Raw genomic sequence first — 12,254 nt, 5'->3', positions numbered from 1 at the left:
CACTTGTCACAAGCGTATGCTTCGATGTCGGCCTTGTAGTACTTGTGTATTTTCATGTGAGTATTGAGCGTTGCCGTGGAACTGAGAGCTTTACCACAAACAGGACAGGCCAGTTTCTTTTTGACAACTTGGTGTGTATTTTCGTGCATCATGCGAACCTTTGAGTCCCGAAACCTTTTGTCGCAAACGCCACAACAAAAAGGGAATTCTTCTTTGTGGGTCATTTTATGGAATGACAACAAAGCGTTGGTGGGAAAGAACTTGTGACACTTTTGGCACGTGTACAGGCGGCTGCCTGGACCAGGGATTTCTCTCCACTGGCCCTGAGCATGGAGCCGTAAGTGAATGTCGTAACTGAATTTGCCTTTGAATTTCCGCCCGCATTGGTCGCAAAACAAGTGCTTTCCTTTGGCATGTGACCTGGCATGTTTGATTATAGGAACCAGTTCGTAAAAAGTCTTTTGGCATAACTTACACCTGTAGTATGTGCATCTGTCAATTACCACTCTCTCAACCTTGTCTCGCACTTCATCTATGCAGACATCCGTGAACTTTCCTCGTGATTGGTAATTTTTCAAGCCTCGATAAAAATCAATAGACCCATGATCATCATTAAGGCGTGGACGTGTTCTAACGATGGTATCGATATCCCCATGACCTCCTGCAGTGCTTCCCATCTCCTCGCGTGCCTCAGTCGGTACGCATTGTTCTTTGTGTGCACTCGAGGTTGTTCTCGCATCATTTCTTGTCGGGGTTTGGTGTTGGCCAGCTGATTTTGACATGATCGCGGTACTATCTAGCGAGTTATGTTGTTCCGTGCAGAAATCGCTCAAAACGTCTCCCTGCTCGTATTTCACTTCAAAGACATCGAACTCTTCTTTTATCTCTCCAAACTCTTGGACCTCAGGACACTCAACTTTGACGCCAGTTCCAACTGTCTGGGATGAGGATGTAACGGTATCACGTGCTATGCTGGATCGATCAGTATCGATTACACCTTGCAGTGTCGTCTGCGTGCTAACTCCGTAGTCCGCTTCCGTTCTCGCTTTTCCAAGTGATGATGAATTTTCTTCTGCTCGGACATACTGCTCGGTCGGTTCCGTATTTGCATCCTGGGAACATGGCACTGACTGGTAACCGCGGGAGCTTGGAAAGTCATCCGAGCACTGTCCGATATAACAAGGAATGCGGCTCCATGCTTCTTCAAACAAAGCGTCGAGCTCTTCCACACACTTAGCCATAGTTAATATTCGGTGTCTCCTTTCCGGTACTATTAAGCTCCTGAAAAGAGGGCTTCTGACAATAGAAACTGCAAGTCAAGAGAAGCTAAGTGTTCAAAGGATTCCTGTTGCAATGTCTTACATGTAGTTGTTCACTGCTGGAGTCCAAACGCTACTCAGTGATTGAGGTTTTCCCAGCTATCTTGTATTCGTGGGACCACCTGTTATGCACAAGAAAAAAACCCGGAAAGAGTTAAAACTAAATGTAGTGCACTCTATACTCTTACACGTATATAACTGTGTGGTGTTTAGCACCAAGAGGGTTCCTAAAACGAATTCTGCAAATCAGAAATCCGTAAATTCAGTAAGGTAGGCTAGCTTATCTGTATACTAACCGCTTTTTATTTTTGTTCTCCTTTTCAAACGCCGTGCAGGGGATGTCAGATGTCATGATCGCATGCATACATAATAAATAAACTACAGTGTAGTAAAATTAACTTGTTGGATCCCCCTCCCCCGAAAGAATAACACTAGGGCGGGGGGGGGGGGGGTACCAAAACCTTCAATTACATTGTATATGAAAAGCTACAATGTACAGAATGCGTATAAAATAAAAATGCAATTAAAAGTCAACTATGCTGGGATATCACCGATGTGCGATCCGCAAAGAGAGCCACAATATTGACCGCTAGTAAATATAACTCCTCGAAGATTTTTTGTTGTTGTTGTTGCTTTAAAGGGGAATTATAACCCCTGTGGATTGAGTGCATGCAACAATACTGTACATGTATATTAGTATAGAACACATCAGTGAAAGTTTGAAGAAAATCGGACAATCGGTTGAAAAGTTTTTAAAACTTCGTGACGAGACCACATGGATCTGAAGGCAGACATCGTGACATCACAATAATATGGACTACCATAATAAAGAAAATTCCAATATCACTTCATATGAAAAGTATCCATTCCCTGAACTCGTTAGTGTTACAATGTATATGTCAAGGGTAATACCCCCCGCCCCTGCTTTCTGGAAAGAGGTGAGTCTATAGTGCTCCTTCATTATGCTACAATGTAGAAAAGTGAACAATGTTTGATTTTCTTTTCATTTTCTTTATTATGGCAGTCCATAATAATCATGTGATGTGATGATCTGTAGTTTTCTGATCCATAGGTCTCGTCACCAAAACTTCAAAAATTCATATAACTTTTGAACGGATTGCTCGATTTTCCTCAAACTTTCACTAATGTATTCTACTAATAATGCTCCATCCACTCAATCAACATGACAAGTATTGTACATGTATTTTGGGGGTGAATTCCCCTTTAACTGTCCAAATATAAGCTTTAGGCCCCGATTGCGCCATATTTATGACTGACCTCATTATCTGATACTTGATGCTATCACCCGACGATTCTTCCACTATTCAGACTACGTACGCATTCTACCGTGCCGCAAATTGTGATATTCATCAACTAACACTCTCAGTTTGTACTATCAACGGCCATGCAATCGTGGCCTGTGTATTAATTTACGACAGTTTCAACAAAAAATTATGCCTAGATGAGTAACAATAACTATACGACTTAACCAGTCTTAAGCGCGCAGAAATTTCCGCGGGGTGGGGATTTACGGAAAGCGGGAGTGTGGGATCGAGAGGCTTTGTCTGCCTTCAACCACAGAACGAGCGAATACACAAAAAAGAACAATAAAATTAATTTCGGCTCTACAAAGAACTGCCGAGGCATAAGAAGAATATTCTTACACTACGAACTACGAAAAGGGGGGGGGGGGATAATATGAAAATACAAAAAATTTATACGAGCAGCTAGCAGCATGCAATATATGACATTAACAGTAAACATATTTCAAAAGGAATAAAAAAATCTATAGTGATTGGTCTGCAAAGTGTACAATAACCATCGCCATTACCGTATTTTGTTTGAAAAAAAAAAATCAAAACCTCCCAATCATTATTGGAGTGGGCAAAATTAGGAATAATGCACCTTTCTGAAAAAAATGAGACGACAAAAGACCGGGAGAGATAACAATACGTTCAATTATGTGAACGTATCAAGTGCGTCAAATACCAGTTGTGTGATATGAACAATAACAATCTGTACTTACTGACGTCATAATCACGATTCTTCTGTTTATCGCCCCCGTCAGACCATGGATGTAGCCTACTAGGTGAGCGGGAATCTTGAACTGGATGTGTGAAAATTACGCAGTTCTGTATTCTGGCACCCAACATGGACGCCGATGGAAGAAAGGTTATTGCAGCGTTCTGCGATTAACAACGTGAATGCGAATACATGTCGTTGAAACCAATATCCAAACCAATGAGGAGCCTAGAACATTGTACATGTACTTCGTTGAAGCGTTGAAGAGTATTGGGCCTATAATCCACTGTTACCACTAGAAGTGTCCCTATATTCAAGGAGATGAGACACGATATTCGCCTGATGACGTCTCTGACGTCTGCGCCTTGTATAATAAAGAGAACGTTGCTGAACACTGATTTTTACCACCACACTCTTTGTTCGGCAGTGTATGGAGTGTATACGAGCATTATAGCAGCTTGTGAGTGCAATGCAACACGCGCAGCGGCTTGGACCGGAAAAACACAATAATGATGGCTAATGACGGACCATGGAGCTATCTGTTAATAGCTCCATGGACGGACTGAGGATGTGGTAATTAATGTGGGTGCACTCGTGCTGCGCGACAATGAATAGGGGCATTGGCACTTGCAGCTGTCTGGTCAAGTACGGAATGTCCACTGATGCGTATCACAATAACTATGCTTTGTGGATGGTATAGTATTGGTAGAGATGATTAGTCTTTTAACTATTTGCGAGCTATCAAGAAACCACTTATGAAATAATTCAGAGCATACCATTCTAAGATGAATTTAAAGTTTATATGATGAAATTCAGTTTTAGAACTGTTGAGACATCCACAAACAAAGAAAAACAAAGCGATCGTAATAAAAGGTGGGTCCCACCTTTTATTAGGATTGCTCTATTTTGGGTATCACGGCCATAATTATTAAACAAACGTTGAATTCCTCTTCGAGTTATAATGTTCTTTTGTATGTCGTAAGAGGTATCTCGTGAGTCACCCAATGTTAGAAACATGCTGTTATGTCTCAACCAAAACTATATGATCTCCCTTTTTTCTTTTTTTTTTTTGGTTGTTTAAGGGATGGTATACAGTTTCCGTTGAGATTGGTCTTAAGGTTTCCAACTTTTATGACGATGATTTTGTGAGATAATGAGAAACTTCTAATGAAATATGAAAGAGCGTAATTATAATTCTAAGAGGAATTCAAAGTTTATTTAAATGAAAATTGTTTTTTAAATGGCTGAGATATCCAAAACATACCGACCCTATAATGAAAGGTGGGACCCACTTTTTATTAGGATTCCTTTGTTTTACTTCGTTTTTGGATATTAAACAAAATAGATAAACAGAAAAAAGTGGGAGGGGTGTGTGCGCCCCCCTCCTTTAATTTTGTAAAGGCTCCTCCCCTTCACAGAACTCTTGGATCCGCCCCTGCTTAGACCCCGTTGCGTTGTTTCTGTTTACATATTCTCCGATGCTTTTTCATTATTATTATGTATTTACACCACCCTTTGAAGTAGAGTTTTTGTGAGCACACTATATACCTCATAAAATTGTGCTGATCCTTTAATGGTTGCAGAGAATTTATTGGAAAATCCAACTTTATTATTCTGTTAAAATCACGGCTGAGCGGCTCCATCCATCCATTATACCTCTCGTGCTCTTATTGTCTTCGTTGTTTTTTTGTCGTTACTTCACTCCACGTAATAACTATCTATCTCCTTCTCTCTCTCTCTCTCCCACACACACGCACACACACACACACACACACACACACCCTCTCTTCCCTCTCTCTTTCTGCATGACAGCGACTTATAGTGTATAAGGGATAAGTTGTTTCGGGTGTTTGTTTCGGGTTACTTAGGCTATAGTTATAGCCGGATACAGGTCTCTATAGTTTCTGTTGTTTTTTCCACTTTTTATGTAGGCCTTTATCAGTCTTATTGCTGTATTACGTGTGTGTGTGTGTGGGGGGGGGGGGGTGCACCCTATACAAGCACTGCTTTCTAGCATTCCTCCCCATTTCCAGCATTTCTGTATACTTACAATAATTATGTTGTAAACTTATCCTTGAATATGTATCATGATGAAATTTATGTATTCAATTTCTGTTAAATATTTAAGGGCCTATATGCTTCGGTTGGAAATGGAAAAATAAATGAATGAAGGAATGAAAAGAATTGATATTTCTATCTGTAACTTTTTTTTCAGACCAGGCACCATATATTACGGAAATAAACTTCAGATGTTAAAAAAACAAACAAAAACAAAAACAAAAACAAAAAAACTTCAGATGAAAAGGGCAATTGAAACCCCGGATATATACCTCATAACAAAATGAGAATAAACTCCGCGGAAGTAAACAGATATCTGAAGAAAGCAAACCCCCGATGAAAATAAACTCTAAATGTAAACAAACTTCTGGCGGGGAAAGAAATTAAAGGACGCCAGATGAAAATAAATTCTAGATGTATGACAATTAACAGAAGAAAACAAAGTTAGGATGGAAACAAACACATCACGCGAGTTACATAGCATTGCATGAACATCTATAGTCACTATTGATATATATATTACGAAGATCTCTCACGTACTATCAATCTCCGTAAATGCATTCTGATTGGTTTGAACAATTACGTAACTTTTGGCATGATGGCGGCGAATCTGAATAGACCCTTATCTCACTTCAGAGACTATACATATTGAAAAATACTGGTCATTCTTTCTGCAAGATTTATATATATATATAATATATATATATATATATATATATATATATATATATATATATAAACAATGTGCATCATTTTCAACAGTGTCCCTTTGAGCAGCTTTAAATCTCTCAAGTCTGTGATGTAGGTCGAAATATCATTTTGAAAAACACATTAATGGTTAAAAGAAATAATTAAGAATGCGACCTTTTATAGGGCTCACTCCTGTGAATATAATGGTATATCCCTGACCGTCAAAATAAAAAAATAGAAGAAAAATAATTAAAAATCAGAAATGCAGTTTGGCATAAAGCTGAATAGCTGCAGGTATTGAGTATGTGAGTATGAATTCCTCTACAAACTGCAATTTGGTTGGAAGATGAAAGCTTTCCTCATGGAATTTGAAGGGATTATAATTGATTCGGTGCATATACAGAAAATATATTACTAGTATGCTATTTTGAGTAAAAAGAACTCGTAGTCTGGCTTTGTGAACCCTACAGCTGCCAGGTTGTTGGCGAATCATCGCCAGCGGTTCACGAGCAACATTGGAGTGACACATTTATTGGCAATTTGTTTTATGTATGTGCAAGTATATTTAAATAAACACCCAGATTCGAGAAAGGCGTATTGTTAAGATACAATTATCAGGTATAGCTCGACTTTCAATTCACCGTGTATAAGTGAAAGTCGAAAACTAATCCGTTTTCGAGCGCTTGCTCACGTGTGTTGCTGTGTCACGTACTCATGACTCGTGCTCGGTATCACATGTGTTTTCCCATTGACAAGAGGGACACAGTTCATGCCAAAGTTCACCAGACGTTGTGCGAGACTCGACTGTGTACATACAGTACATGACATAGTACGGTTACCGACGTTGTAAAGACGCCGTACACTCTGCACTGTGGCTCCATACGCTGCTACCAATACTGTATACTAGTACCGCGGCCGTTCGCTTTTTTACCACGCAACTTCATTTGTTGAATATACTCAAGTAACCAGCCCTGGCCCTGCCTGCTTGTGAGTCTAAACAGAAGCAGTGAATTCAACATCAAACCCTGGCTTGACGCATATTATCATACGTAAGTACAGTACAGTACAGATCGTTGTTGTCCATGTAGCCCGATCAGACGCTGTTACTCGAGAGTATTCCGTTATGCGAATCGCTATACTAACAGCGACTGGGCTGTGGTTGCATGTAATACCCGAAAGTATTCGCTGTAACAGTATATTCAGCTTGCACACATGTCTACCCTCTATATTACAGCTGTGTGTCAGCACCTGAAACGCACATGATAGTGAAGCACTGCATTATGAATCATAAATAAACGTTCATTCTTGAGCCCTGCTACAGGCTCTTAAATCCACAGAAATCATATTACGATTATGCCGCAATACGACCCCACCACCAGGTAGATATAAAAGCTGCTGAGCTGGGTATCTGATATATGTATGTATATATATATATATATATATACTACAGTTCTACCAAACAATCTCATTCTCACGCTTCGTATACTCTCATTGCATGCCTTTACGGAAATAATATATCGCTCTTGCTTGTTACAACGTCCATAGATCCATGTTGGTCACACTCACAGATTGCCGCATGCATGTGCTCACTAAACGGAATACAGGGAAGGAATTCAATTTATCGGTAACTCATAGTACAAGCATTATAGAACAATTAGGCGCTGGGCTCCTACAATTTGTATAGCTATTACGCAATCACAGAGGTATAGACTACAGTTTGTTATTGCCGTGGTATAGCGACCTATAGCACGTAACATACATGATTTTCTACACACAGATGTTGAATCCAGGAATTTCACCTTTAAAAAAAAAGACATGCATAATTATTCATTTGATGTAACTGATTCATGCAGGCGCGGGCGTTGCACAACCAAAGCAATTAAAGATGGACACCGCTGGAAAAGGGAAGTCTTAATTCCCTTATTGTATTATATTACGACCTCTATACACTTGGTAATGTTGCTAGTATAGTATTCTTATGTGGGGATGCAAGTTGGGTATAATACTATTTTCATCTCATATTGTACGTGCATGCATGCGTGATCGGGGTAGTAGTGCAAAAGATCGCTATGGTAAAGTTATGGGGGCGGGGGGGGGGGATGAAGTGTTTGGGAAGATTTCATGATGCCCCTCCCTCCTGACTAATATTGCCATACCCCTTGATGCACTACTTATAGTACTATGCACGTATGTACGCTGTCGGGGCAGGGAGGTGGGAAGAGTAACCACGCTGTCCCTACCATTTATCGGAATGTGCGTGCATCCGAGCGTTTATAAGCTAACGAGGGTAAAGTAGTGTAGAATGGTGTAATTGGGGGGGGGGGGGGACATAAGGAAGGCCTACCAGGGATAAACTAATGTACAAATTTGGCTCTGATATTGAATTGATAAATATCTAATCACGTCTGAAGGCATCTTATGCCATCGTGGAGTTTCTTGGGCTCCTGTAGCAATCTCGTGAGCGATCACAATTAATTTTGTGCAGGTATTGTATTTTTCATGTCTGTCCTTGTAGAGGATAAACATCTTGATATTGGATGGACAATATTTACATCTTCGTGTAGTCTTCGTTTGTGGGACAGGTTGGATTGTGTGACGGCCCTACGCTTTTGAAAGTGAGGAAGCCAAAATCGGCTGAGTAAAAATGAAAAGGTCTTCACCAATTTAAAGTTTTTTATTATATATATATTTTTTAGTGCCACTTTCTAATTCTGAAAATCGGCTGATAAGCCCCGCCCAACGCCCCTCCAAATGCAACCCCCGATGAAAAAAATAAATAAAAATACATATATTTTGGATTGCACTTTCCTCCCACCCTCTGTCCTGGGCTGGGAGGGGGGTGGGATGGGACGGTTGCCGACCCCCTGTTGAACTAGATTGGGCTGTTGAATGGTTCTTTTAATGCCATGTTCTGGTCTAGGAGCGTCGTACAAAATTTAAAATGCCATATTCGTTTTGCCAACTCTTGTCAATATTGGGACAGTGCAATGGGACAGTCTTCTGAACTTCTTTTTGGTGGAATTCGTTTGATATACACTTGTAACTTTTGTTGGATGTTATAAATACCATATCCCAGTTAAAGAAGCACATAGTACCACTGCCATTCTTTTTTTTAATCGGGCTTTGTATTTTGTTTTCCCATGCGTAACAGGTAGAATGCGAGACAGCTGGAAAATCCTTTGTCCTTCGTCTTACCACCAGCCATGGACATGCAAGACGCTGGACAGAGGAATCCTGCGGACAGATGGGATTGTATGCTCGTGACTTTGCAATTCAATTCCTGAGCAGTCCTCTTTTTATGGACTCAGGCGCCTACCTGTACTAGAGAAGGATCCCATCTAATCTGTGCTATGGCTGAGTGTAGGAAAGATGGTGACGCTTTGTTTGAAGACGCGTGGAATCGCATTCCGTATTACTCTGAGGGACAAAGCTCTCGTGATTGTCCGAGCTCACTGTGCGATGATCAGCTGACGCCAGGCGCCCGGTATGCGAACGAAGAACTGACTGAGCACAATTTCAAAACGGAACAGGAAACATCATCACTAGGGAAGGCAACGATGGAAGCGGACTGCGGACATTGTTGGCAGGCGACGCAGCAAGATTCAAGTGATACGGATACATCCTCATTTCCACGCGAGACAGAAAACTGTGCGCGTCCTGATTCCCGGACAGACGGAATTGGCGTCAAAGTTGAGCGTTCTGAGGTCCAAGATCTTGATGAACAAAAGGAAGAGTTCGATGTCTTTGAAGTGACGCGGGAATCAGTAGACAGTTTGAAAGATTCCGATTTAAACGCCAAACAATATCATGTAGGCCTAGATGTTCCCGCGACCACTGACCAACACAAAATGACATATGATACGGGAACAACCTCGAGTGCACATTTTGTCAGGGCAATCGAACACCCAGATAGAAATGGGGGAGAACCATGTATATCGACTGATGTACCTAGGGAAAAGCAAACCACAGTAGAAGGTCCCAATGATATCGATTACATCGTTAGAGCACCTTCACATCTCAACGATGACCATGGGTCAATTTTCTTTTATGAAGGCTTGAAAAATTACCAATCACGGGGACTGTACACTGATATTTGCATAGATGAAATGCGGGACAAGTTTGAAACAGTAGAAATCAACCAATCTATTTACTTCAGGTGTACACTATGTTTCCAGACTTTTGAGCAACTGGCTGTTGCCATCAAACATGCATGGTTACATGCCAAGGGGAATTACTTTATCTGTCGCAAATGTGGGCGGAAATTCAAGAGCAAATTCAGTTACGACGTACACTTAGAACTTCATGCACAAGGGCTGTGGAAAGAGACCCCGGGTCGAAGCAGCCTCCCTTTTACATGTGCAATGTGTCACAAGTTCTTTCCCACGAAAGCTTTATTGTCATCCCACAGAAAGACACATACAGAAGAATTCCCCTATCGGTGTGGTGTATGCGACAGAGGGTTCCGGGGAACAAGCCAACGCGAAACGCACGAACATACACACCAACGTGTAAGGAAGATTAAGCTAACCTGTCCAGTGTGCGGTCTATCACTCAGCTCTCCCAATTCGCGTGCTCGACACCTAAGAAAACACAAACACTACAAGGCCGACATCGAAGCATACGCTTGTGACAAGTGCCCAGAAACCTTTGGATCAGGAGCAAAACTCATTGCCCACATGAAGGCGCGTCATCCTCCTCGTCCTTTTAGCGAAACATGTAATTTGTGCGGTCGCGGTTTCTGTCATCTTGCCAGTCTTCAACAGCACCAACGGGCTTGCCATCCCGAGACCTACTCAACCGACGACATCCCCTTGTAATGTGTGCGGAAAAGAGCTCTGCAGCAGGACGTTGGTATACCGCAGGATGGTCCTCAACTTTGACTTTGAGCATGTTGCAAGCTTAGAATATGAGAATATTGCAGAAATTGTATTGCACAAATTGAACATCACGAGCATGCAGCTTTAATACAGTTGTACCTCTTTTTGTGCTACTTACTTTCAATGTTCTCTGTCATATTTTACACAGAAATATCAAGATACGGGGTAGTTTGATGTACTTATGTTTTGTACATACTAGATGTTGACCAAAAACTTACAAAATCGATTATTTTACTTCATGGGTATCTGAAAATAATGGTTCCTACAATACATGAAAAATGTGTCATTTTGTAGTACAACGCCCTACCACTAGCTGTAAGGGTGGGTAGTTGTCTCTGGTGTAATTTCAGAAAGTTCGTAAACATTATATCAGTACATCGAAAGTGAACATATTAATAAATTTCAAACAAAGTAAATTGAATGTTTTAAGATTGATGGAGACATGTTCAATTTCTTTGGAAAGTTTGGTTTCAGCTGTCTGTACTGTGTTCCAGTTCTTGCTAGTTTCATTGGCGTTCGTGGAGAGTAACAGATTAGATATTTTATTAAGCTTGAAGAACGTACAACAATGCGCCAATATCGCCTGCGTCTGATACTGCCAAGTCGGGCACAATCCTGCTGGGCCATGCAGTGGTAGTTGGGGGCGACCTGTTTGGTATAATGTAATACGTTTAATATTTAATAGATTGTACACTCTAAAAACATCCGAGTCAGAACTGACCCGGAACTGGGTCCGTTGGGGTCACACACCGTTCCGGGTCAGAAATGACAACGAATGGGGTCAGATATGACCCATTCAGAGTCATGAATTGGGTCAGGGTGATCGACCCCATTCGGGGTCTTCATGACCAAATTCCAAGTCATTTCTGACCCGAAACGGTGTATGACCCCAACGGACCCAGTTCCGGGTCAGTTCTGACTCGGGATTTTTTAGAGTGTATAATTTATAATAAGTTCTCGACATTGGCTAAATCATGGCGCAGAAAATGATGTACAAGAAGTGTTAATTTCATTTCATGGATTCAGTGCAGCCCCTTTTTGGAGCCACAATAGTTTGTTACTTTTTTGTCTGTAAAGGAGAAGTCTGTCTGACTACTAATAATTTTATCTCTGATAGTATAATTCCTTACAATACTGTAGTACAGTGCATTATCTGTGACGGGAAATAACTTTGGGCGATGTGCTATGACATTTTCTGTGCCAGTCGGCATTAGGAGCACACAATGGGTATAGGGCCTAATTGTTGTGAAATTGTATCGGTCCTATGTGTTCTTACCGTCTGCAGATG

The 12,254-nt window shown here is 41.0% G+C and overlaps 1 protein-coding gene across 1 annotated transcript; it reads left to right on the top strand.

Annotated features, from left to right (window-relative positions):
- The first annotated feature begins 6,999 nt into the window (after positions 1-6,999).
- On the top strand, positions 7,000-11,332 carry LOC139743873 (uncharacterized). Its single transcript, XM_071654337.1, has 2 exons — positions 7,000-7,138; positions 9,241-11,332. The coding sequence occupies exon 2, from the start codon at positions 9,440-9,442 to the stop codon at positions 10,904-10,906; it is 1,467 nt and encodes a 488-aa protein (XP_071510438.1). The 5' UTR covers positions 7,000-7,138; positions 9,241-9,439; the 3' UTR covers positions 10,907-11,332.
- The last annotated feature ends 922 nt before the right edge of the window (positions 11,333-12,254 follow it).

The sequence above is a fragment of the Diadema antillarum genome, unplaced genomic scaffold (assembly GCF_040938485.1).
Source record: "Diadema antillarum isolate AM-2024a unplaced genomic scaffold, OU_Dant_1.0 seq00001117_RagTag, whole genome shotgun sequence".
Classification (NCBI taxonomy): Eukaryota; Metazoa; Echinodermata; class Echinoidea; order Diadematoida; family Diadematidae; genus Diadema; species Diadema antillarum.
Note: the sequence above shows the minus strand (reverse complement) of the source record. Positions and strands in the feature narration are given on the sequence as shown.